Source organism: Sorex araneus, chromosome 9 (assembly GCF_027595985.1).
Source record: "Sorex araneus isolate mSorAra2 chromosome 9, mSorAra2.pri, whole genome shotgun sequence".
In the NCBI taxonomy this organism is placed as follows: Eukaryota; Metazoa; Chordata; class Mammalia; order Eulipotyphla; family Soricidae; genus Sorex; species Sorex araneus.
The window spans coordinates 64,077,433-64,103,177 of NC_073310.1; the positions used below are offsets into that span (position 1 = coordinate 64,077,433).

Here is a 25,745-nt window from a genome sequence, read left to right on the forward strand (position 1 = left end):
CTCGGAGACGATACTCACCCTCCAGAGTGAGGCTGCCACGCCCCAGAGCACCGTCTGGACAGGGGGAGCTTGAGGCTCGGGCCTGGGGGCATCCGCGCTGCCGTGGAACGCATTTCTGCAAGCACGTGTGTGCTCCGTAGCCCCAGGACCCCGCCCCACAGACCCACGATCCCCGTCTCTCACTGGCCACCCCGCTGTGAGGTGTGACCGCCGCCGTCCACTGTGCTCTGGGCACGCGCGGGTCGCCCTGTTCCCGTGGGGGTTGTTCCCGACACTGGCCTTGGCGGATGTGAAAGCAAGTGGCCGGCAAATGGTGTCGATTCTACAAAGGCCTCGACGGATCGAGGGTCCCGGTCCACGCCTTTCAGAGTTGCAGCAATGCCAGGCGGGCGCCGGAACCCCCGCGTTTCCCTCCAGCCTTTCGTGTGCTCCTGCCACAGCACTGGGACCAGCTGGGGCCTGGACATTCCTCACTGAGATCCGGGACCTGAGTCAGGGCACGGGGGCGCCCAGGGCTGCTGGGAGGGGACGTGGCACTCGAGGGCGTGGCTGCATCTCTGAGTGGAGGGCAGTGCCAGCGGTGGGGCACAGCTTGCCGCAGGCTCCTGCCGTGACCGGGTCCATCCTGTCCCTGACCGAAGGGACTCCGTCTTCACCTCGGCAAGGCGGGATCCCCACCCAGTGCCACCACGTCTCGGTCTGCCCAGTGTTACGTGCCTTACCCCGAGAGTTTCTGCCCACAGCAGCCCTAGAAGGCGCGGAAACGCCGTGGCGCTCGCCGGAGGAGAAAGAATTGTCCACAGTGCCTGCCAGTGACCCAGCTGAACGTGGCCCGTCGGACCCACGGACCCCTGGCCTGGAGAGCCCCGCGCCCTCCACAGGCAGGCGTGAGAACAGTGACATCGGGTCCGCTCCCTACTGGCCTGCCCTGTTCCTGCTGGTGACATCTCCCACGCCTCTGGGGTTCCAGTAGCCGAGCAAATGGCAGGTGGCAGGACCCAGAGGCCGGCAGGCTCTTGTCTGTCCCTTCCTGAGCCCAAGACCCCAGCAAGCGACTGACATGAATCTCTCTGCCTGTTCCCCTCGGAAGTCTAGCAGCTCAGGACTGCGAGCGGACAGGGCTGCCGGTACGAGCGGCAGGGAGGGCCGGGGCGGGGGGCAGCGGGGGGGGGGCACTGTGCCATCTGAGTCTGACTGCATGGCCAGTGGGCACCACAAGGCTGGCTGTGTCCCCATCTCGCTCAAACCCGGGAGGGGCGGGCAGGCCGGGGGTGTCGGCTGACGCCTCTGCCCCCCACCCCCGTCCGCCGCAGTGCCAGCCCGCCGGGCCCGAGAGACTCGGACCGTGAGTGAAGGGTCTGTCCTTGCCGGCGACAGCCCCGGCGCACAGGCGGGCCTTTATGGCCTGCCCCGACGGGCAGCTGCTCAGGGCCGCCCAGGGGGACAGTGAACAGGCAGCTGGACACACGCAGCCCCGCTCCCTGCTCGTGCTCAGGTGAGGCGGGAGCTGGACAGGCAAGGGCGTCGGCACGGCCACTCTGTTCTCTGCGAGCACTCCGGGCTGGGTGCTCTGCACGGAGCTCTGGGGACATCAGGGGGTCAGCGTAGAATCTGGCGCTTCTGCTGGGCTTAAAATAAAAGCACCGAGTACAGCGGCTTAGTGGCTGCATCGTGGTTTTGCTTAGGTTTGCTTAGTCCCCCACCAGGGACTCGAATGGCTAATGCAGCCTCTCTCAATGATCCGTCGCCGTCAAACAGGTGTCCAGTTGATCCACTGCTCTGTAACGACCTTCAGATAAAGGGTTTTACTGGGTGGAGAAATCACCATGCTGGGGTGGGCAGAGAGAATGTTCCATAATGTTTTGGAATGTTCTAGAATGTTTTGGAATGTACTAGAATGTTTTGGAATGTTCTAGAATGTTTCTAAGAGGGTTGTTTTTGTTTTTGTTTTGTTTTGCATCCTCAGTTGTTCCGTGCCTTGAGCTCACACGCAGGGGTCCTTAACAGAGATTCTTGATACGAATGGAACTGTGTGTGCGTGGTGGCTGGAGCTGGCACCCCAGGGGGAGCTTTGGACGTTGTGGAGTTTGTTCTCATAGTCCCGGAATCTTGAAGAGTGGCTTATTCACCCCATGGAGAGTGGGCAAGAAGTGGTGGTGTCGCAGACCCCAGACAAGTACTCGTTACAACAGCTGCGTCTTCATCAATCCCCGCCACTGTCATGGCTGGGTGAGCCTCCGCCTTCAGCCCCCGGGCACCCAGCTCGCTCCACGCTGCTCACACCATCACTAGTGTCAAACTCACGGCAAATATGCTGGCAGGGTGAGCCACAACCTGCCCCCCAGCTTCCTCTTTCCATGCTCACCTCCATTCTGGCGGCACCTCCCCTTTGGAAACTCTTTTCTGGTTTTCTTGTGTTTAGGGGCCACACCGGGGGTGCTCAGGGTTTATTCTTAGCTTTGCTGGCGGGCTCAGAGGACCTTGTGGGATGCTGGGAATCGAACCCGGGTTGGCTGCATGCAAGGCAAGCGCCCTCCCCGCTGTAGTGTGTCTCCGGCTCCGGACGCTCTTGCCGTGCACGGTTCCTAGAGCAGGCTGTTCTCCAAGCCTTCTCGCAGCCTGGCCGTTCCCACTGCCCACTGCCCGCAGTGTCTTGTCCCTAGTTTACTGTTCGTATCCAAGAGTCACCACTGCCTGGACCTCCCCCCGCCCTTGCTGTGTAAAGTCATTGCTGGACTTGGTAAGTGAGCGCCTCCAAGGAAAAGCATCAGCTGATCCGGTTGGGATCTCGTATCTGTCCCAGGGAGAGGACTCCCGAAATTTATACGGATCTCTCTAGGAAATCCTGGATGGACCGTGTGATATCGCCAGATTTAATCCAATAGGAGGGACGGGGGAAAGCCTGATGGGAATGCCAGGACATCAGACACTGTGTCTTTGTGCATGTCCACCTGCCTTCCAGGGACCCCAGGTTACAGGGCCCTGTGCTCCCCAAAACTCTCCTAGGGAAAGCACGTGGCACCTGAAGCACCTTCCACCACATCAGCCGCCTGGCAAGACCTCAGCTTGTGTTGAGACCGTGCCGTTACCTTGCTGATGTAATCTTTGTCTCAGTTGCAGACTTGGCAAAATGCATGAACTGATAAGGACAATCTGCAAGAGGAAACTGACCATTAGTGAAATATATTTCCTCACCATTCTTGGCTTCAGGGGCCATTCATCACCCTTGCCAGCCCCTCCCTGATGACTCGCTTCAGTTCACGAGAGATGCCTGTCACGAAACCCAGCCGACTCCTCTGGTAGAGGCCCCCAGCAGAATCCCAACTGTAATTCAGAGAACACTGATGCACAATTTATAACTCACTGTCAAGCTCAACTACTCTGACAGACTCCATATCTGCTTTATAAATAATGTGATGCTTTTATCAACTTTCTTTTTGGTGTGCTTTATTTTATGGTCGCTTTGTTTAAATGCTAAGTGCTGAATTAGAGTGGGTCTGCAACTCCTTTGGGAAAATGAAAATTCATGACAAGATACTAAATTGGAGCGTTTCACTGTATCTACTATACAGAGCTTAGGGATTTCATTATAGACCAGAGACTGTGTTCCCCTCTGAATTTTGGGAGTACCACTTTTGTTGGCATCAAAACACACACACACACACACACACACACACACACACAGAGCTTAAAGCCAGAGACTTTAAGACTTGCAGGGAAATTGTCCATCAGAAATTCCAGTGTCAGACTGATTTAGAAAACAGGAGACAACTGCCACGTGGACCACGGCTGTGTTTGCTAAGACAGACCCAGCCTGAATGGCCGTCACTGCTTTACACCCAGAGAAAGGGTTTCCTGGGACATCAACTCATCCCCAGAAGAACTGGCCCATGCCTTGGCCCTGCGGGAAAAAAATCCAACACAGGCCTCAATACACAGGATCCCTGAAAACAGGCTCCGGGCACGGATCCTGCCCCAGAGGGACGCATACCCGAGGAAGACTACGGTGACAGGAGGGACCAAGGGTGACCTAAGGCAGAGAGGGGGCAGTCAGATGGGGCTGGGGGCGGGAGTATGGGGGTGTTGAGCATTGAGGAGCATGGTCCACGCTGGCAGGGTGACCGTGCACGGGAGGTGGAGCCCGTTCCCGGAGTTGGCACTGAACTCCTCTACCCTTCACCTATGCCCAACATGGGGCTCGGGCAGGGGGCCAATTTCATGCGCTGTGTATTTTACCCCCATTAAAATGGCTTTCAGCTGAGGGGGGGTGGGCAGCTGCAGGCTGACCCGGAGAGATGACCTCTGCAGGGTCTGGTGGGCATTTGACTGGCACAACGTTGCGGAGTTGACACAAGGGATTAGATTTTCCCCCCTTGGTGTTGATCTGCACTTGCAGAGCAGGGCGGGGGCTGGGGGCGTGAGGGATCTAATAATACTCGCAGGGGAGCCGGGTGCCCCTCCAGCCCCGCCGCCTCGCTTCCCCCAGCCTCTGTGCTTCCCTGTCACCGGGCGCACAGCACGGGCTCCGCGTCGCGTACAAAGGGCCATTGATGGCGCGTCTGTGTGAATCGGTCACAGCCAACTTCGGGGGGACCCGCTGCCCCCATCCCACAATACACCCCAGTGTGCTGGGCTGTTTATGAAAGGTCAGAAATGAACTGAGAAATGGGCTCAAGTCAAAAACATGTAGCCCTATAAATATCGGAGTCGGACGGCTCCATCCACTTTCCTGTCCCTCCACCTCGTCTATCTCTCGGCTCCTGCCGAGCGAGGGTCCCCCGGCACCCCAGACGGGAGCCCTACAAAGGGCCGAAGGAGGCCAAATCCTTCACCTGGCCGCCCCCTTGGGCCGAGTCTGTTTCTGCATCTCCGGAACCCTGGGTTTTGGGGGCGGCACCCTTGAGGCTCTCTGGCTGCCCGGCTAGGGGAGGGCACGGGATGTGCCGATTCATTCCAGGGCGTCCCGCCTGCCGTTAGTGGCGGCCCTGCCTGCTGACTCCATTCGTGTTCTCCGAGCTCAGACGTGCCTGCGGGGTGGGGTGCTGAGGACACGGGGACCGGGGGTCCGGCGAGCAAGCCAGGCTGCGGGATGACCTTAGCGGCCAAACTGGAGGACTTTGAGGCGACGCTGGAGCATCTGCTGATGGACGTGTTTGTAAGTAGCAGCTGCGCTCGGCCCCCGGGAGCCTGCCCACCCCGAGCCCCTGCCGGGTCTCTGCCCGTCGGTGTGGGCATTCCCCATGCCTGCGTCTCGCGCGGGAGAGAGTGACAGAGCCCTGGGCAGCGGGGCACGGGCTGGCCAGCTCCTGAGTGCAGAAGTCTGGATGAATGGGGGCAAAGGAATGGACCGTTTGCAATGAAGGAAAAGCCGCTTTCCCAGGCCCCCGGGAGCTCTGGGCTGCTGTGAAACGCAGCACTCGGTCACTCAGGGCTGGGGAGAGGCGGGATCCCCGAATTCCTTTTTGGGTGGAGGCTGCCCCGGGATGGGGAAAACCAGCATCTTCGGGCGCCGTGCCTGGCCCCCAGCCCCTGGCGTGGGGCCCTGAACTCCACAGACTAGCTCAGGAGTCAGGCAGGGGTGCTGAGACTGCGGGAATGAGCTGGTTTCCTTAAATGGGGGAGCAGAGAATGATGCTTGTGAGCCTGTGAAGGTCTTAGAAATGCCTCCTTCGGGGCTGGAGCGATAGCACAGCAGGCAGGGCATTTGCCTTGCACCCGGTCAGTCCGGGTTCAATTCCCAGCATCCAGCTGGTCCCCCAAGCACTGCCAGGAGTTAATTCCTGAGTGCATGAGCCAGGAGTAACCCCTGTGCGTTGCCGGTGTGAGAAAGGAAGGAAGGAAGGAAGAAAGAAAGAAAGAAAGAAAGAAAGAAAGAAAGAAAGAAAGAAAGAAAGAAAGAAAGAAAGAAAGAAAGAAAGAAAGAAAGAAAGAAAGAAAGAAAGAAAGAAAGAAAGAAAGAAAGAAAGAAAGAAAGAAAGAAAGAAAGAAAGAAAGAAAGAAAGAAAGAAAGAAAGAAAGAAAGAAAGAAAGAAAGAAAGAAAGAGAAAGAAAGAGAGAGAGAAAGAGAGAAAGAAAGAGAGAAAGAAAGAGAGAAAGAAAGAAAGAAAGAAAGAAAGAAAGAAAGAAAGAAAGAAAGAAAGAAAGAAAGAAAGAAAGAAAGAAAGAAAGAAAGAAAGAGGAGGGAAGGAAGGAAGGAAGGGGAAGGAAGGAAGGAAGGAAGGAAGGAAGGAAGGAAGGAAGGAAGGAAGGAAGGAAGGAAGGAAGGAAGGAAGGAAGGAAGGAAGGAAGACCCCCTTGGCCAAGCCCTGGCATTCCCAAACATCATTCCCACCCAGCCCAGCCCGCTGCACCCTTCTTGGCTCTGATGCCCTCCGTGGGGCATCCTGTGTGTGCAAGGTGGGCCTCTATTGTCCCGTTGATGGGGGCTCGGGAACTGAAGCCCACGGCCCAGCAGGAAGGGGGCGTCTTTCCAAGAAGAGGCCGTCGGTGTCCTACAAAGGGCAGAGGGTGTGTTTGGAGGGGCGGCCAGTCTGGGAGCGCCATGGGAGCCAGCGTGCTCCCTGCCCTGCATGCGTCTCCACGTCCCTTGCGGGGACCCTCCTGGCAGTGGCTGGGCCTTCCCCCTGGTTCTGTCATTCGTCTTGAGTGAAGGTGGCATGATGCCTGCCAGGCCCTCCAGAGGCGCCAGGTACTTGGGGCGGTGATGCAGCTGGGGCTCGTGGGAGGGAGACGGGGCTGTTGACGGCGTGGAAGGGGACCTGCCCTGTGGCTTGGCAGGACTCAGCTGCGACTCAGTCTTCAAACACTGCAGGCACTCGCACGCGCGCGCGCGCTCGCACACACACACACACACGCACGGTCCTTCCTGCAGGCAGCCCTCGGTGACTCCCGTCGTTCTGCACCACTTTGTGCTCTCCAGATTGTGCTCTCAGGGGGACCCGCAGGCCCCACCTGTGCCTGCAGACTTGACCTCTCCTGTGGGGGTCTCTGGTTAGCTCCCTTGGGCCAACTGCCTCTCCAAGCACCCAGCATTTTATTTCTCCCCCAAAGAGCTGGCCATGACCATCTGTCCCACAAACTCTCTGTGCTCCAAATTTGGGGGAGGGGGCGGTGGTAGGATTCTGGGCCACACCTGACTGTGCTCGGGAGTTCTTGCGGGGCCTTATACGGTGGCCGGGATCAAACCAGCATCTGCTGCATGTAAGGCAGACGCCCACCCCACCTGCTGTACGATCCCTCCAGCCCTTTAAATTTTAAGTTTGTACCAAGAAAGTCCTTCTCCACCTTTTCTACACAAACACACCCCTTACTTCCATGTGGAACCCAAGTTGTAGTGTCAATTTCTGGATTCGTGTTTCACTGTGTCTGTTCCATTTTGTATATTTATACTGTACACATACACTGGCTAATATGCTCTTCCCTCAGCACCTAAATACCCCGATTATGCCCTACCTGCTCACAGTTTCTAAGAGAATGAATAGAATTCTTACTTTTGCTTCTCTTCTAGGCTAGGTCTGTGGCTATGGGGGGGGGGGTCCTCACCCCTCCCTGGTGGGTGAGGGTAACGTCCTTTAAGAAGTTCTCTTCATCTTTGCTCTTCTGAAGTTTGACTCTGACGTACCTAGAAGTTAGTCTGTGGCGGGGCCGGGGTGGGGTTGGCGTTTGGCCCGATGTCTCGAGCTTGCCCATCTGCAGCTTGGGGCCTGACCTTAAGCGGAGGCTCCCGGTCACTCTCCCTCCGTCTGTTGCTGTGTGCCTGCCCTTTCCTCCTTCTGGCGCCCCGGGCCCTGCCTTCGCTCGTCCCACAACACCCAGACGCTCAAGTCTGCGTCACTGGTCGCTCTGCAGCTCTGCTTCTCAGTGCGCGCCGTTACGTTGGTCTGGCCAGACTCACGGGCCCCGTGGCCTGTCCATCGCCGAGCAGCAGACAGAAGGTGCTGATTCCCTCTCAGCGCCAGCGTGGGCTGGTGGCCCGTCCTAGGGTGTCCTGTCTCCACACGCAGTATCCAGCCACCTGGGGGGCATGTTCTAGTCACTCCGTCGCAATCCCAGCCTTTAAAATCCCTGATCTGGTCGCGCCACCATCTCTGTCTGTTCCGATGCCGCGTCTGTTCGTCTTTCCATACCTCGCTTCTTGCCTGTGTAATATTCCTTCGTTCCTTAGTGAAAGGTGGCCGCCAGGTACTTTGGGAAAGAACTGCCGTGAACAGACATTTGGTTTACGTGGAGGTAAGGGACGGAGCGGGTGGGGGTCTAGAATGATCTGTGGTTAGATGTGAGTCCCATAAGGACCCAGTGCCGTGAACCTTGACCTTCAGCAGTGCTTCTCAGGGCTTGGCCCTGGACCCCGCATAGAACAGACCACGATGTGTCATATCTGGGTGCTTCCCTGCCCCCAACCAGGTTAGGCTCTGATAAACACCCAATTGTTCAGACTCTGGTAAGCATTTCCGGACGAGGCCAGGCTTGTTGGACGCAGAATTTCCCCGCAGAATGTGCTGCCGTATTTCCCCACAGAATGCGCTGCCGTATTTCCCCACAGAATGCGCTGCCGTATTTCCCCACAGAATGCGCTGCCGTATTTCCCCGCAGAATGCGCTGCCGTATTTCCCTGCACACCCAGAGCTAACTGAGACCGAGCTTTGCAGGGCAGGACTTGGGCTGAGCCCAGGCCCAGGGGGAGACACTCCGTGGAGCTCGGCTGGGATCCCAGTAAAGCGCCATCAGACCACCCAGCTTCCCAGCACTGGGCAGCCACAGGAGCCCGCCCGGGCGATAAGCGAAGGCCTTGGGCACAGAGAAGGCACTTGGTCTCCTCCCCTCTGCCTCCCTAGGCCTGGCATCTGTTTTACGATCCTCCCTGCAGAACAGTCCCCCCAGCTCTCCCGTTTCTCCACCGCTCACTCTCAGGGGCCCGGATTCTGTCCAGGGAGATGCTCCCATTCGCCCAAGTCCACCTGGGGCCATTTCTCCTGCTGGACGGCAGGAGACAGCTGGTCTGCCGTGCTCTGGCCCCCTGTCCCAAGATGGAGCCTGCTGGCCACTGCCCTTCCCTGCTGGGCTTCTGGGCAGGGTCATTTTGGACTGTCATCTCCCCTAGGGCTGGGGGGGGTCAAGGGCTGGGAGGGGGCTGGCGCCCTCAGGCCTCTCCTTGCTGGGGTGTGAGTTCGATTGCCCAGATGCCCGTTTGCAACAGACTCCCCTTAGCCCTGCTCATTAGCACGCCAGCCCACTCTCCAGAACAGCCTTTCCACACGACCCTTCCTTTCCAGGGCGAGAGGGCCATGGGGGAGGGGGTGCCGGGGAGGGTGGGCTGGACGCCCCCTCCGGAGGCGATCAAAGGGACTCCTCAGAGCCAGTCTTTTATAATTCGTTGTCACCACATTGGGGCTCCCGTAGCTGTTGCAGTGCTACCAGGTTTGTGGGAGGACATAACACACGTGTTACATATGTGTGTGCATGTCCACGTGTGCCTACGTGCACGCACACATTTCAGAGAGCACAGACAGCAAGAGCGACCCCGCAGGACCAGCCACTCCTGGAGTGCTCGCTGCTTCTTCCCTTTGTCCGTGCTCAGGGTTGAAGGTGCTTCCAGAACGCCCTCGCGGCCTCTCGGCAGAGATAGCGAGAAGCCCGCAGGGTCCTGAGGCACCAGTGGATGAGAGAAGCGGGGGAGGGCCAGGGACCCGACCTCCCTCCCACCTTCCCCCGACGCGAGCTCAGGCCCCCGGCGATCTGCTGGTCCGTCTACCGCTCTCGAACCTTCCCTGGCCCCCTCCCTCCCCCCGCCTGCGGCTCTCGATGCAGGTTTGACTTTTGTCCAGACAAGACGTGAGCCTGTCAGTGCTGGGGCATTTGAAAGGTTGGGGAGCACTGAGAAGGTCCTAAAGAAAAGTTCCAGGCACAGGGGCTGGAGCGATGGCACAGCGGGGAGGGCATTTGCCTCGCACGTGGCTGACCTGGGTTCGATTCCCAGCATCCCATATGGTCCCTTGAGCGCAGCCAGGAGTGATTCCTGAGTGCAGAGCCAGGAGTAACCCCTGTGCATCACCGGGTGTGACCCAAAATGAAAAAAAAAAAGTTCCAGGCACAGACCCCGCTTGCAAGCTCTCACCCCTTCTCCTCGGGGCAGCCCTGGGCATCAGCTAAACGCCTGACTTCTTGTCTACACACATACATGCACACACACACACATGCATGCATGCGCACACATGTATGCATGCATACACACACCCGTGCACACATACACATGCATGCATGCATACACATACACATGCACATATACATATGCATGCATGCAGACACACGTGCGCACACACACATATGCATGTTTGCATGTATATTCAAAAAATAAATTATGAAAGGCCGCGTGTCTCTCTCTCTCGCCGCCTGCGTTCGGTGGTCTCTAATGCTTCCCCCACCCCGGGGAGGCCGATGGCGATGAGTGGAGGAAGGAGGGCAAGAGGGCCAGCTGCTCGCCGCTTGGGGTCAGATGCAGTTCATTCCATTCCCATCTCCATTTTCTTCCTCCTCCGGATCCCCCTTCCCCGACCCCCCTCACCCTCCTCTTGGGTCCTGCTCCTTCGTACTTCTTCCTGCTTCTGCCTCCCCTTCTACTTCATTCTCCTCTGGCTCCCCCAGCCCACTCTTACAGCCTCGTTAAGTCCCAAAGCATGAGGCTTTGGGGTAAAATTACACACAGGTGTCGTCATGCAGCCATGGGAGGTAAAGTCCTTCCCTTAGTGGGTGCTTCTTCTAGGACAGACTCTCATCCAGCGACTGGCCTAAGGGCAACATACGGGTGTGTTTCTTCTCCCTTGAGCCCAACAAGCAGACATTCATAATACTAGTCATTTTGTATGGACACAGTAAAAGATGCATTAAGCTTATAAGATTGCTCTTCTGGGCCATCTCACTATAGATCTCAGACTACAGTGCTCAGGCCAGATTAGTCTTTCCTAACCCTAGCAGGGTCCTAATCCAGTTGTTACTCTTTGGATCATGACAGAATTTGTCCATGACCCGGCCCTGAACTTATAGTTAAGTATTGTGGTGCTTTGGCCTGGCCCATTTAGATGCCAGGGTAGCTCACAGCTTGCCTTGGGTCTATCCAGCTCCTCATTGGGACCCTGCTTTTGGGGTGCTGGGAACTAAGGCAACTAAGGCCTAAGTCGATAAAACAGATGCCCAGGAGTGAATATTATTCAGTCAATTAACTTCCAAGTTACAAAAGCATAATATTAACTGTCTTCCTGTGTCTATACAAAAAGGACATTGCTTTAAAGTCAACCATGCCAAAGGACATAAGAGGAGAAAAGCAACATTTCATTCACAAGTATAAAATCACAGATGTCTGAGGAATCTGACCGTATAAGTTAACAGAGTCTGGTTGGAGGGAAAGGTGATAGACCAGTTGGGGAAGAGAGCACAGAGAAGAGGCTACGAGAGCACAGAGGAGTGGAGGTGCCTCGGGAGCACTGAGATAAACCCGAGCTCCCTGTGGCAAGGGAAACAGGACGTACCAATGTGATCCTAAAATGTGTAGAGCTATATTCCAACAGCATACCCACACGCATGCGCACACACACGCACACGCGCACAAACACACTCACACACACACATCCCTCTTCCTGTCTCTCCTCTCTGTCTACATCACAGCTTAAGCCAAAATTCCGCTGACAACTGAGAAGTGTTGGGTACGGTCACGCATCCTGGCTTTTCCCGCGGGTGCACTCCCAGGATTAGGAATCGCCTTGTCTTCTTGCTCCTTCACATTTAGGTACCACACACGCATCATTGATCTCTAAAACCGCGCCTCGGACTGAAATCTCTGCCCTGGGTAAAGGCATAAATACTGACCCCCTTTCGGGTCTTTATTTGGGGGCCTGGAGGGGGGAGTCCAGAGACCTTCCCAGATTCTCTACACCCCCTGCCCATTCCGAGAAGCTCCTTTCTCTTCCATGACTGTCTCCTCGAGGCGCCTCTTCCACTGTTCTGGAAGCTTCTCCTCCCCTCCTCCCCACTCCTGTGGCCAGTTACCTCCTGGTTCCCGCTGTGGTTTTTGAGGCTCCTGCCGGCAACCTCATCTCCCAAGACCACCCTGACGCCCGAGAAGCAGGGCGGGGACCCCTTCTCTGACGGGGGCACGCCGTCCCCCGAGACCGGCGGAGAGATGGGCTTCGTGCTGGGGGGTAGGTACCCCAGGCACGGGGGAGAAGGCCGTCTGGGGCCCCGAGAAAGCCGCTGTGCTACATCAGCAGATGGCTTAGCCCCACCGAGCCGTTCTCCTATGGAAGAAACGACATTTTAAGCCTCTCCTAGAAAAAGAAAAAGAAAATAAAAGGAAGCATGGAATTAGAAACAGGTTTCAGAGTTGACGCTTTGTCACCCAGCGCTTCCCTCCAGGCCCCAACCGAGAGCTGAGCCCAGTGGAGTTGGCAGGCGCTGGCGTGTGGCGGGGCCTCTCCGCCCGGCCAAGCCCGCCCGGCCAAGGCCGAGACACTGTTGATTTTGCCGTTCGTGGTGCAGTGACACACTACGAACTGCGCTTCCTAACCGTGGCCAGTCCAGTCACTATTCAAACCCGTCTGCAGTAAGAGCAGGGAACGAGGGCTTTGCAGAAGGACGGTGAGAGCCCATCTACACAGCCAGCCCCAGCTGGACCCGAGGATCCCGGCCATCCTGTCGACCCCTCAGGCCGTGCCTGTGGCATCTCAGCCAGTGCCACCGCCACAGGCAGAGCTGCTCTTTGCCCGACTAAGGCTCGTGCTGGGAGAGGGCCGCGGTGTGCCGACGGCTGCAAATTCTACCCAGGCGGGGCCAGGAGGATCTTTGCCGGCACCAACCAGAGCTGGCCGCTGCCTGCTGGGAGGGGCCTGTCTGCCTCCCCTTACCGCGGGGAAAGGTCCCAGCGCCACACGCCCGGAGCCTGGCCTTGATGTGTGTGAAGCAGGCGGGGGCCGCTGAGACGACAGAGCCTCATTCTGACACAGGCCGTCAGAGACAGACAGCATGTGGCCAAGACGGTAGCTGGCATGTCGCCAGCCCCCTCCTGTCCCCGGCACCACCTGGTCCCCCGAGCACCACTGGGTGCAACCCCAGAGACTGGGGCATTGCCAGGTGTGGCCGGGTTTTTCTGACCACAGCGGCCTGGCAGCACCTTATCCTGAGGCCCCCGCGGACCCAACCCCGTGGCTGGGAGCCACCGGGAGGAAATGCCCCCAACAGACCTCCTAGGCGCCCCTTTGGGCGTGGGTGCTGTGAAGTGGGGGGTGGCACCCACTGCCAGTCTCCGTTTCCTGTGGCTTACAAAGGTCCCGGTGTTCGATGTGACGGGGGCGCCACTTGGCTGTGCTGTGTTCCTCACGGGCCCCGCGCAGGGCGGCGCTGGCTCCTTTGGACGGAGGGAAACGTGTGTCGGGAGTTGATCTGTGACTCGTGTCTCTGATGAAGCTGACCCAACAGAAACACATCTGCACCCCAGCACGAGGGGCGAGGCGGGCCCTGAGACACGGACACGGACACGGGCAGGGGCAGGGAGCAGTGGGGGGCATCTACAGAGACAGCAGGGGAACTCTGTGTGTGTGTGTGTGTGTGTGTGTGTGTGTGTGTGTGTGTGTGTGTGTAGGGGGTGAGGAGAGGGGCATGGTGTGTGTATGTGTAGTATATGTTTATGGCGTGTTTTGTGTGATGTAATATGGACTGGAGCAATAGCACAGCGGATAGGGCGTTTGCCTTGCACATGGTTGATCTGCGTTCGATTCCTCCGTCCCACTCAGAGAGCCCGACCGATACTGAGAGTATCCCGCCCGCACGGCAGAGCCTGGCAAGCCACCTGTGGCATATTTGACATGCCAAAAACAGTAACAAGTCTCACAATGGAGACATTACTGTTGCCCACTCGAGCAAATCAATGAACAACGGGATGACAGTGATACAGTGCTAATGTGGGTATGTGTGTAAGTGGAGTATGTGTGTGTGTGTGATGGGTGGAATATATATGTGGAGCATGTATATTGGAAGTATTGTTGTATGATGTGTGTGTAGTGGTGTGCATATGTGGAGTATATGTGTGTGTGAGTGTGTGTTGTATGATGTGTGTAGTAGAATGTGTATGTGGAGCCTGTGTATGTGGGAATATGTGTTGTATGGTGCACATGCACACACATGTGTGTCTGTGTGTCTGTGTATGTGGTGGAGTACAGTGCATATGTGGAGCGTGTGTGTGTGGGAGTATGTGTTGTATGATGTGTATGTATGGTGGCATGCATATGTTGTATGATGTGTGTGTGGTGGTATGCACATGTGGAGTGTATGTGTGTGTGAGTGTGTATTGTATGATGTGTGTGGTAGAGTGTGTATGTGGAGTGTGTGTATGTGGGAGTATGTGTTGTGTGATGTATGGGGTGTGTGTGTGTGTGTGTGTGTTCCTTTGCTTGACTGTGATTGTTAGCCCAGGAGAGAGCAGCGTGCCCCTAGGCCTTGGGAAACGGGGGTCTCTGCCGCCAAGTGTTGGGGGAGTGCAGTGCAGTCGGGGGCAGCCCAGCCCCGGGACGGAGCCCGGCGGGCGGGAAGCCGGGTTCGAGGCAGGATGGACGTGCCCGTACCTGCCGGCCCAGAGCGCAGGCTGTGTCCTCGTGTGGACACAGAGCAGCGCCAGACACGCCTGGCCGCTGTCCCTGCAGCCAGCACCCGTGGGGCTTGTCTCAGCTCCACAGCGCTGGGTCACCGCGGCCCTGGGGAAGCCCCCAGCCCGCCCCACCACCCCTGTCAAGTCCACGTCAAGGAAGCTCTTTTCAGCCTTCAGTGCCCCTCCCACAGTGCCCAGCAACCTCGGGCCCTTAACGCCCCTCATCTCCCCCTGGACGGCCGTATTAGCAAAGGTCTAGCGCCTGTCCCCTCCTGGGAAACGTAGGGGACAGTGGCCTCACACCCATCCCCTTCAGCCCTTCCGTTTGAAATGTGAGACTCACGCCCACAGCCAGAGAGCGGTCGGGGCGGGGGGTGGGGGGCAGCTGGCCCGGGAGAGTCGGGGTCTCTCTGAGGAGGTGTCCCTGCTCTTTTCTGGGGAGAGGTGCCCACGCAGACAGGAAGAGTGAGCGCCTCAGGCGCCGCCCTCCTCCCGGGCCAGGGTGGGGCACGGACCCGAGGGGGTCTGGCTCTGGTGACTTCTGTTCCCATCCACGGTCTCTCCTCAATCGAATGCATCTGCCTGGTCTGGCCTGTGCCGGGTTCCCAGCGTCCCCCGGGCGGGAGCTCTGCGGGGAAGCCTCGGGCCCCGCGGAGGGTCTCATTAAAGCCCCTGGGAAACAGGAAGTGGCGCTGAGCCAGATATAAATAAACCCAGCTCCCAGGGGCGAGGGCCCGTCCCTCCACCCTCTCCCTGCCTCTCGCTGCCTCTCGCACCCTCGCCTGCTTGGAAATGGGGCTCTCCTTCGCCCAGAATCCCAGGAGCGCCCAGCGGGGGCCTGGCCGGGAGCTCGGCCGTCCGTACGTCGGGCCAGATCACGGGTTGTTCCCAGTTCTCCAGCCACCCTCCCCCACACCAAAGTAGCTCAAACTTTGGCAGTGCCAGCCCGGGTGGGGGCGAGATAAGCAAGCTGGACCCGCTCCTCGAGGTTCCCCTCGCCTCGGTGGAGTCCAGCTCCCCCCGCGCCCCCCCCACGCTGCTCCTGCCGACATATGGAACCAATTACCAACAAAGCCCGATTGTTGTACATTTGGAATTTCCCACACCAGCTCGGTGCAGTTCCTGAACTGCCTCCTAAGGGCTGGCCTGCCCCGCCGCCCCCAGCCTGCACCCTGCTCCTCAGGGGGCTTCCCCCGCACCCCTCTGATGGTGAGTGGGGCGAAGGGGTCCCTCTTCCTCTCGCTCCACACCCCCGGCTCTGGGTGTCTCAGGAGAAACGCAGCTCTCTTTGCCGTGGTTCTCCTAAACCGATCTGCAGAGTGACCAGGCAGGATCCCAAAGCGCACACGGGGTCCCCCAGGCTGTGACAGTCCCTCTCATTAAAGCCGGCGCCGGAGGAAGCGTGGGGGTGCAGGGCGGGCAGGAAGAGGGAAGCAAAGGCCTCTGCCAGCCTGCAGTTCCATGCTTATCCTTCTCAATTTTTTCTCTGTTCTGGAGACCGGCAGACGTCAGGTGAGGTGACGCGGGAACGACAGCTCGGAAACTGTCCCCGGGAGCTGCCGAGTTAGACCGTGGGGCCCTCCCAGGAGAGGGGGCCCGAGCTGGGGTGGCACGAGGCAGCGAGCCGGGGGCGCATAACCCTGAGTGCTTGCAGCGGGCACGGTGCAGGGCGACGCTCCTGGTGCCAGCCTGGCCCGTGCGTTTGACTCCGTGTGTGGGACCCGGTGGCGCGCACGTTTCCCTCCCTCCTCTCGCCCGGGCCCTCGGTGCAGGGCGCAAAACGTGCGGCAGGACGTGGATTCCGCAGACATTCCTTTCCTGCGCCTTCCGAGGCAGAGCTGCACGTCTGGCCCCGCGGAATCTGCTTGTGATTTACGGCGGCAGAGAGGGACCCTCCCCCAGCCCCGCCACCCCCGGCCCCGCCACCCCGGCCCCCGTGTGTTCGGTCGCCGGGCCGTTAGAGTTTCCTGTGTGCAGAAGAGTGAGGTCAGGACGGAGGAGTCCACGTTAATCCCCGCACCAGATGGTGAGGCTCCAAGGCGTCCTTTTAAGGTGAGCCCGTGAGGAGGGGTGAGGCCGGGGGGCTCCCCGTCACGTGACGGGGACGCTCGCCGATGCTGCTCTGATTAGACAGCTGACCTGGTTCCCATCTGCAGCCGGGAGCCCAGGGACGGTTCTGGATCTGCCCCCGCCCCTCCCCCGCAGCGCCCCTCGCCTGCCCCTGGGACCAGCAGCCGCGGCAGGGCCGGCCGGACGGGCCGGAGGAGGGGGCGAGTCTGCTCCGAGCTGCTCCGCTCCAACTATTTTCCTTCCTCCCGCCCCCTCCTCCCGACAAACCTCGTCTTACTCACAGGGTCCAAAGAAAACTCTTGCCGTTACTCGATCTTCGGGAAGCCACCGGGAGACCGTAACTTGGCGTGGAGGGGGCTGAGACTCTTCCTTGGCCGTGCATGCTGCTGCACACACACGCGCACACACGCACGCGCGCACACACACACACACGCACACACGCGGCTCTACACCATGGTGGTCCAGGCAGCGGTGACTCCGAACCGAACTCAAAGACTCTTGCTGAAGATTCCTTACGGGTCCCTGAGGCGACGCAGCGTGGAGAGGGTGAGCTTTGCGCCCAGCCGTTTCCCACCCGGCCCTCAGCCTGCGGTCCCCCCACGTCGCTGAGTGGGGGCCCTGGGTGTCCCCCGTTCACGGCCCCCATCGGCGGGGAGTCAGGTTTGCCTGGAAAATCCCCATTGCTGTGGAGTTGTTCTTTCTGAACGGAAAAGCTGAGTCGAAGAATGTGCGTGGGTGGGTGGGGGGCTGGGGGCTGGGGGCCGGGGGCCGGGGGCCGGGGGCTGGGGAGTATTAGAGGTGAGCCGTAGGGGGGGAGCACCAGGCTGGGAGAAGCGGGCGGGGTGGGAGCTGGGGTGTGCAGGGGCATCCCCGCTGCCCGCGCATTACCACAAATCGCCGTGAAGCACTTGGCGAGGTGCCCGCCAGCGGGGCTGCCCAGCTCTCCCGGGACGCGGCTTCAGCCGAGCCCGCGCGGTCACCGGGGGCCCGGACCCGCCACGGTTAAGCTGCTCGGCACAGAGTCAAAGCCCCTCCACTGGTTTCTGCCGGTGTTGCTGTCTCTCGCGCCTTGCAACCACGTGTGAGTGTGTGTATGAGTGTGTGTGAATGTGTGTATGTGTGAGTGTGTCTGTGTGTACGTATATGTGTGTATGAGTGTATGTGTGAGTGTGTGCATGAGTATATGTATGAGAGTGTGTGTGTATGTGTGTGAGTGTATGAGTGAGTGTGTATGTGAGTGTGTTTGTGTGTATGTGAGTATATGTCTGTGAGTGTGTCTGTGTGTATGTGAGTGTATGTCTGAGTGTGTCTGTGTGTATGTGAGTGTGCATGTGAGTGTGTCTGTGTCTGTGAGTGTATGTCTGTGAGTGTATCTATGTGTCCGTGAGTGTGTCTGTGTGTATGTGAGTGTGTGTCTGTTTGTGAGTGTGTATATGTGTCTGTGTGTCTGTGTGAGTGTATGTCTGTGTGAGTGTGTACATGTGTGCGCACATGCGCGTGTGTGTGAGTGTGTGAGTGTGTGTGAGTGTGTGTGAGTGTGTGTGAGTGTGAGTGTGTGAGTGTGTGTGCTTATACTGTGGACGGCGTTCAGAAGGACTCTGGGTTCTCCGCGGCCTACGTTAAGGGCGCGTCTGGCTGGCTTGTTCCTGTGGCAGTGGCGAGACTCGCCCCTCTCCGGGGTGACTGCAGTGTGGGCCTTTGCCGTCAGTGCTGTGCAGGGGCGCTGTTTGGGGGTGTGGTCATCACGTGGTAACGGCACCTGTTGGACCTTTCCCCTGTCGTGTGTCTCGGGACCCCCCAAAAGTGAAGCAGTGTGGAGGCCTGTGGGCCCCCGTGAGCGGCCGGCGCCTCCTCGAGGGCCCGGGCTGGGGAGAGGGCTCAGGTCTGTGAGGCGGGTCGGTAACAGCGTCCTATCGGGGGCACCGGGGGCCACCCCGTGACCTTTCCCGGTGTGCGTGCTGACAGCGAAGGCGTCCTTATGCTTCAAGGGGACAGACTAGCAGCTTTGCCGCCCCGCGGGTGCGGGTCCCCTCCTGAGCGCCGCGCTTGTGTTTGCACTCTGAGCCCCGTTTCTGGGCTCGAGGCCAAGGGCCGCACCCGAGGGTGCTTTAGGGCCCCTCTGGGCTCCCTCTCGAAGGCGGTGGGGGCGGGCGGGCAGGTCACACACAACAGACACACACAGACCCGGCTTGTTCTGAAGGTGACTTTGAGTCCCGGGGAAAATGTCTGTCACCCGGTGGTCACTGCGCCAACACTTGCCGGGGACGAGCCCCAGGGCAGCGACCTGGGCGTTGTAGTGGCCGGAGCACCGCTGCTGACCAGCAGGGAACATCTCTCGTCGGGGGTCCCTGCTCACAGACACGTCATCTGTACCCACAGGCTTACGCCCTGAGCCCGGGGCCAGGTGGGGGGTCCTGCTGACCAGCCTGGGGTCTGGTCGGGGAGGGGCTGAGGCCTGGCGAGCACTGGACATGCAGCCCTCCCTGGCGAGGCCAACGGGGTCAAGGCCACTCTGCGGATTTTGCTGCCCGTTTCTCAGTGGCTCTAAGGCCCCTTGGTTCTAGACTGTCCACTCCCATGGGCTCTCCTCTGTACCCCTCCCTGGACAGTCACGAGCTGCTCAGGAGACCCTCACGGGGAAACTGAGGCACAGGAGGCTTCCCCTGTCCCCGGGCCACACAGCAGGACACTCCTCTCGTGGACCAGGCCCCCGGCCCTGCAGTGTCCAGGCCTGCTCACTGCTCCTTTTTCCAGCTGCCCAGAGTGAGACTCGGGAGAAGAAACTGCAGATGCAGCGGCGTCTGGCTGGGGCCGGCCACTGGTGTGAAGAGGGGGAACACGGGCGGTGTCCAGCCCACTGTGTAGACTGTGTCCAGCCCCGCGTCCAGGTGGGCCCACCAGAGCCACACACACACACACACACACACACACACACACACGCACACACACATGCACACACACACGCGCTCGCGCACACACACACGCACACGCACACACGCACGCACACACGCACGCACACACGCACGCACACACACGCGCACGCACACACACGCGCACGCACACACACGCGCACGCACGCACGCACACACGCACACACACACACACACACACGCTGGGCAGGCAAAGGACAGGCTGGCCAGGGCCCGTGCTGGAGAGGTGGGCACTGGCTTGAGGGACGGCCAATGGCGAGACCACAGAGAAGCAGCGTCGCCCTCCAGGACACTCTGCCCTGAGGTCAGTGCTCATGTTGGGGCCGGCAGGCTGCTGACCAACGGGGAGGCCTGGGGTGGGGAGTGCCCTCCCAGGCTCTGCGGTGGCCCCGGGGCCGCGGCTTCCCGGGTGTCGGGCGTGTAGGGATTGAGGATTGGAGACACTCTCTTACCCATCGTGGTCTGCATGGACTTGTGCTCACGGCGGGTGCTCATGGTCGGTATTCCCACAGTCTCCTCCTCCAGGGCTTCGGGTGTTTTTCATTCCAGCGGCTAAGAGGGCCTTGGTGGGAAACTCAGGAGGCAGCTCTGGGTTTGGGAACGTCTGACGTAGCGACAGGACTTGCCACAGCCGAGCTCCTGCTGCCTGTCCAGCCTCCCGTCTCCCCAGGTGCTTTCCTGACGTTTCCTCTCCAGCCCGGCTGGATGCTCCAGACACACCCCCCTGCCACCCCACAAGTCGGAACTTCTTCTTTGGGGAGATCGGATAGGTTCTCTGGGAATTTTGGGCATCTTCCAAAATAATTTTTCCCTGTTAATGAATGTTATTAACACCAAAGAACTTGCCCAATGATAGCTGCTAGAACCACTGTGTTTTCAGATCATGGGAAATCAGTGCCATGCGCTGTTGTGCCACAGGGCCTGTGCACATGCTCCCGTGGCCTGCCACACTCTCCCTGCTCCTCTAGCTCCTAACACTACAGTTTACAGCCTTCGACCTGCACGTCCTCTCCAGTGGGGAGCCTTCCCAGATGCCCCACTCCACGCCCCAGTCGTGAGTGGGTGCTCTTTTTGAGGGCCCCTGCTACCTGCATTTTGCTTGTGGTAGTACAAATCCACTGCGCTGATTCCACATTTCCCCCCTACTCCTGCCCCAGTCCCTCATGATGGTCCACGAGGGCAGGAAACTCACCTTGGTTCCTGGTTCATAGTAGGAGAATGATCATATGCACCCGAGTAGAGAGAGTGAGTCAGACAGTGCTGCCTATCTACCCAGGGGGGACCGGGAAAGAAGATCAGACCTAAGGCCAAAACCTCTCTCCTTGGAGCAAGAGTTAGTCCTGAGCAGTCAGGGGCCGGCCTGGCATGCAGCTGACCCTGCTTCAATCCCTGGCACTCCATATGGTCCCCCAAGCACCGCTGGGAGTGAGCCCTGAGCACCACCAGGTGTGGCCCAAAAGCCAAAACCCCAAAAATTCACTCCTTAAGTGAAATCCTCACCATTGCTTGTAGAAAGGGATTTGCTCTTCTTCGTGGAGACAAACGGTGATTAGTATAGAGCAGTGTTCTTCTCTGATTTACTGTGACCTCTCTGCCAGATGGGAGGGTGTGTGTGTGTGTGTGTGTGTGTGTGTGTGTGTGTGTGTGTGTGTGTGTGTGTGTGTGTGTGTTTGCCCACCACCAATGAGGCTCAGATTTTCATCTTTCTGCAGAGTTGTATGAATTTGACGTTTGCATTACAAAAAAAAAAGAAACAGGAAATGGGTTGCCTTTGCCACCATTACTTGAACATCTCAGTGAAAGGGCTTTTATTGTCTTGGGAAGGCTGAAGCAGTGTGGTATTTCTGGAGCAGTATTTTTAACGTGGTATAAATTAGACCTTCTTCTTGCGCCCGCATTATTCATTATTGGATGTGTTATTCCAGGTTGACGCATTGCCAGTCTATTATTTTGCAAACCATTACATTATCACAGCTGCTAAGCTGCAGAACTCCAGAACTCAGACTCCGACAGTCTCCCCAGCTGAATGCGTGGTGCTTACATTCCAAATGCATTCATGCAGGGAGAGAAGTGTGAGACATTACCAAAACACATCCAGCAGACGGCTTGGAGCGGATATTTATTCCCATTGAAAGCAGCATCCAAGAAGCTGGTGATCGGATCGATGTATTCACACGTATCATTATCCCCTCCTCCTGTCTCGGGCTCCACTGCCTTCTATAAATACCCAACTCTAGAGAAGGAAGAATAGGAAGTCCCAGAGACTTGGGGTGTCTGGTGGGAAGGTTCCTGCTCCCCTCTCGGTGAGTCCATGGCATTTTGCGTGACCCAAGGAGGGTGACCCACCTTTATTTTGTATGGCAGAATATTTCAAATAAGGCTCGCAGATAGCACCTCTGGGCAGAAGGAGATGGGAAGGTGGCCTCGTGTTGGCAGGGAGTGACTGGAACCCTCTTTCTTCCCTGCCCAGGACCCCCAACCTAACAGGGACCAACCAGCTGGCTGCACCCTGGCTGTAGTTTCTCTCTTGATGCAGCACCCCAAGCCCCAAGTCCCTCCCCTGGCTTCTGGTTAAGGTCATGGGAGCCCCCAGCTCTGGAGGGACCTGAGGTGCCTGCCCCCTCCCACCCAGAGAGAAGCGTATCAGCACCCCGGCCAGCCAGGGCCAGCACGGCCCCAGCCCCATGCTGACCCTTGTGCCAAGATGGGTCATCCGGGTATACCTGCTCTTGCACCTTCTGGTGTCTTCCAGGGAGAAAGCCAACAGTGAGTCATGCTGAGATTGTAGGCGGGAGTGTCATTCTCATTAGGAAGAACATTAGTTCTGCTCATCTAGTGTTGGAGACACAATCCAGAGACTTCCTGGGAAGAGCCTGGTGGCTGGGAGCCACTTCCTGCACTTGTAAATGAGTTTTCTGAAGTGTTGTGGGGGAAGGGAGCGATCCCAGGCCCATGAGAAGGTGCAGAGCTTCCTTCAGGAGAGGCCGAAGCCAGTAGCACTCACTCCGGTCATTTGGTCAGTGTGGAGCTGGGCCCTGTGGGTATGTTCTGAACTGCCCCTGGCAGCTTTGGGTATGAGTCACTGGCAGCCTTGGGTGTGAAGCTAGTCCCTACAGATATGTTCTGAGCAGCCATTGGCAGCCTTGAGTATAGGGTTGGTCCCTGAGGATGTGTTCTGAGCAGCCATTGGCAGCCTTGGGTGTGGGGCTAGTCCCTGAGGATGTGTTTTGAACAGCCATGTATAGGGCCCCTGAGATGTGTTCTGAGCAGCCATTGGCAGTCTTGAGTATACTGAGGATGGGTTATGAGTAGCCATTGGCAGCCTTGGGTTTGGAGCTGGTCCCTGAGGATGTGTTCTGAACAGCCATTGGCAGCTTTGAGTTTGATCCACTGGCAGCCTTGAGTGTGGGGCTGGTCCCCATGTGTTCTGAGCAGCCACTGGCAGCCTTGCTCACAGAAAGCCCAGTACATCTCAAACCCTTCCCGTAGGTGTTTGGAAACTCTTACCTCTCCTCTAGCCAGGGGAAGTGATGCTCATTGTCTTTGAACAGTTGGACACAGTCCCCTTTGACTGATACCGACTCATCAATGAGCCTCTGAGAACATTGTTCCCTTCTGCACTCAAGATAAACAACGTATTAGAAACCATTCCCGGCCTCTTTGTTTTATAATCCGGGAGTGGGTGAGCCACACCAGCTGGGGTTTTCATCCCCTTTTGCCTTTATGGTTTCTCAGGAAGAAAGTTGCTGCTTCAAAGGACTTGGTCCCTTTTCTGCTGAAGCCGCAGTGCCTAGGACAGTGCTGGCACCTGGAGCCGGGTGGGCCCGTCTCTACTGAGGGAACATGAATAGATGAATGAGAAGCGTGTCCCGGGGCCACACGCTGGAGCCTTTGATGAATGATACAGTCCCCCGCAGAATAGTGCCAGTCTTTCCGCACAGATGACCACATTCGTGTCATTCTCCACCCGAATGGCCACTCCTGTCTGAGGCTTGTTCTTGGAAGGGAACCTGCTTGGTGAAAGCTGTTGGACCCCCACTGTACAGAGCTCTTTGAGGTGGGGGTGGCTCCTCGTCTTCCCAGTCAGAATCTGTGAATGGGCACATCTAGACGGTGGTTTCGATCCAGGGCACATCCTTTGTCTAAAAAGGCTGGAAACCCCATGAACATAATTTCTAGGACCCAACACCCTGTTTCTTAATCACAGATTTTTAAAAATCCCATACATGCTCTCTGCTAAGCACTGTTTTAAGTGCAGGAGATGGAGCAAAGTAGACCGACGTGTATAGTTTGTGGAGTGAAAATCTGATCGCTAAAGAAAAGTCGAGTAAGGAGTGAGGGGAAATTGGGGGAGGGGATGTGCTGTGTTTGTGTATGGTCTGCTCTCTGTTGGGGTGATGGTGGAGTGGAAACAGGAAGAAAGAATAGAGCAAGCCAGGAAGCCATCCTGGAAGAGACATCCCAGGCAGAAGAAACTTCAGGTGCAGGTGACCCTAGGGTTTGAGGGACAGCTAGAGGGAAGTCAGAATTGGGGAAAAGAGAGGAGGGGGAGTAATTAGTAGTAGTTATCAGGGGATTAGTTAGCAGCAGTGATTAGGGAAGTGTCCAGGGCCTTAGAGGGTTACACCTTGTAGGGGTCCTGATGTGGACTCTGGAGGTTTACTCTGAGGGAGGCAGGAAAAGGCTGAGGTAGAAGAGCAGCACCAGCAGGTGTTCCTGTGGCGACACAGCTGAGACGGGGTGGATCATTGGTCCTAGCAGTGCGGGGCAGCGAGGGTGGCCTGTGGCATCTCCCTGCACCCCCTGCACCTGGCTTGCTTTCTGTTCGCTTGGTTGGTGAGTACGTGGGCACATCTAGAAGGAAGCACTTCACATCATGGCTGCACCCCACCATTTTGCAAAAAAAAAAAAATACCATTACCATAAAATCTGCAACGATTATACAGTAAAATGCAGTTTTAAAATGCATATCCTGATGCCACTGGCTGTGAGGTGCAAGGAACGGATTCTGGGTTTGCCTACACCCCAGAGCTGACGGGTTGGCTGGTGGATCAGGGGGAGCAGGGGAAAGAGCCCTGAAGTTGCTTGGGGATGGAGGTCCCCCCCTCCCCCGCAGCAGGGTGGAGACTTGGCCAAGGGCGACGGGTGACCTCAGCGGGGCAGGGAGTTAGAAAGTCCCTCTGGGGGGTGTTCAGTTGAGAGGCCCATGGGGACCCCAGCAGAGGATGTTACACCTCTAGGTGTGCTGTTTAGGTTTGAGGTCTGGGCTGGTGGTGTCCGTAAGAACCTGGGTGCTGGCCTGGTTTCCCCTCTCCCAGCTCTCCTGCCAGTGACCACCAGCAGGTGGCCTGCCGGGGGCTGTGATGGGAGAGTTTCGACCATGGAAACTGGCAAATGCTGCAGACCCGGGGATTTGCCTCCAGAGAGCCAGTGCTGAAAACACTAGCGTGATGCCCTGGGCCGGGGGGCGGGGGGGCGGGTGGTCAGAGCGGTGGGGCTGGGTGATGCCTTCAGATGAGCCCGAGGGAATTGGGTTGGAGGACTGGCCCTGAGAGGCGGCGTCTCTCAGGGGCTCCAGTGAGGTGGGAAGGGAGGGAAGGAGGGGTGTGTGGGAGAGGGTTGTACCACCCAGGACTGCCCACGGTTGGGAAAGAACAGATGAGACCAGGAATCACCCTGTGGCAGCATGTGCCAACTGCAGGCGTGACCTCCCCACCCCTCTCCACCCTGGAAAAGGTGCCATAGGAAAAAGATTCTTCATCTTCCCCCTGAGCATCCTGGAATCCAAGTCCTTTCAACCACTCAAAGATGAGCTTCCACAGCCTCTTCTCTGCTGCTCAGAGCTTGTCTAAAAGAGAATAAAAAAAAAAAGATGAGATGAAAGACATTTGAGTATCTTATACTGTCACCTGCGTCAAAAGCTAGCCTGCACCGGACCGCCCTGCATCTAAGCATCCCACCATCTGTTGGAAGAAAACCCTCTTCTCTTTTGTCTCGGAACATTTCTTTAACTGGGTTCATCCGATCCCATGTCGGGGCTCCCTAACCCAGCCGAGTCCCGGAGTATATTTAGAAAGTATAATTTAGGGTTGAGCCACCAACTGCCTCAAATGAGC

The 25,745-nt window shown here is 57.8% G+C and overlaps 1 protein-coding gene across 5 annotated transcripts in view; it reads left to right on the top strand.

Moving 5' to 3' along the window:
* Positions 1-4,435: 4,435 nt before the first annotated feature.
* The window catches only part of FRMD4A (FERM domain containing 4A), a 202,948-nt gene continuing 181,638 nt past the window's right edge, over positions 4,436-25,745 (top strand). Inside the window, exon 1 of one of the 5 annotated variants that reach the window (XM_055146651.1) lies at positions 4,436-5,155. In XM_055146651.1, coding sequence (XP_055002626.1) covers positions 5,090-5,155 — 66 coding nt within the window. In that variant the 5' untranslated portion in view covers positions 4,436-5,089. Of the gene's footprint in view, positions 5,156-17,047; positions 17,246-25,745 lie in introns of those variants that run through there. The other 4 variants (XM_055146649.1, XM_055146652.1, XM_055146650.1 and 1 more) reach the window with 4 other exon arrangements.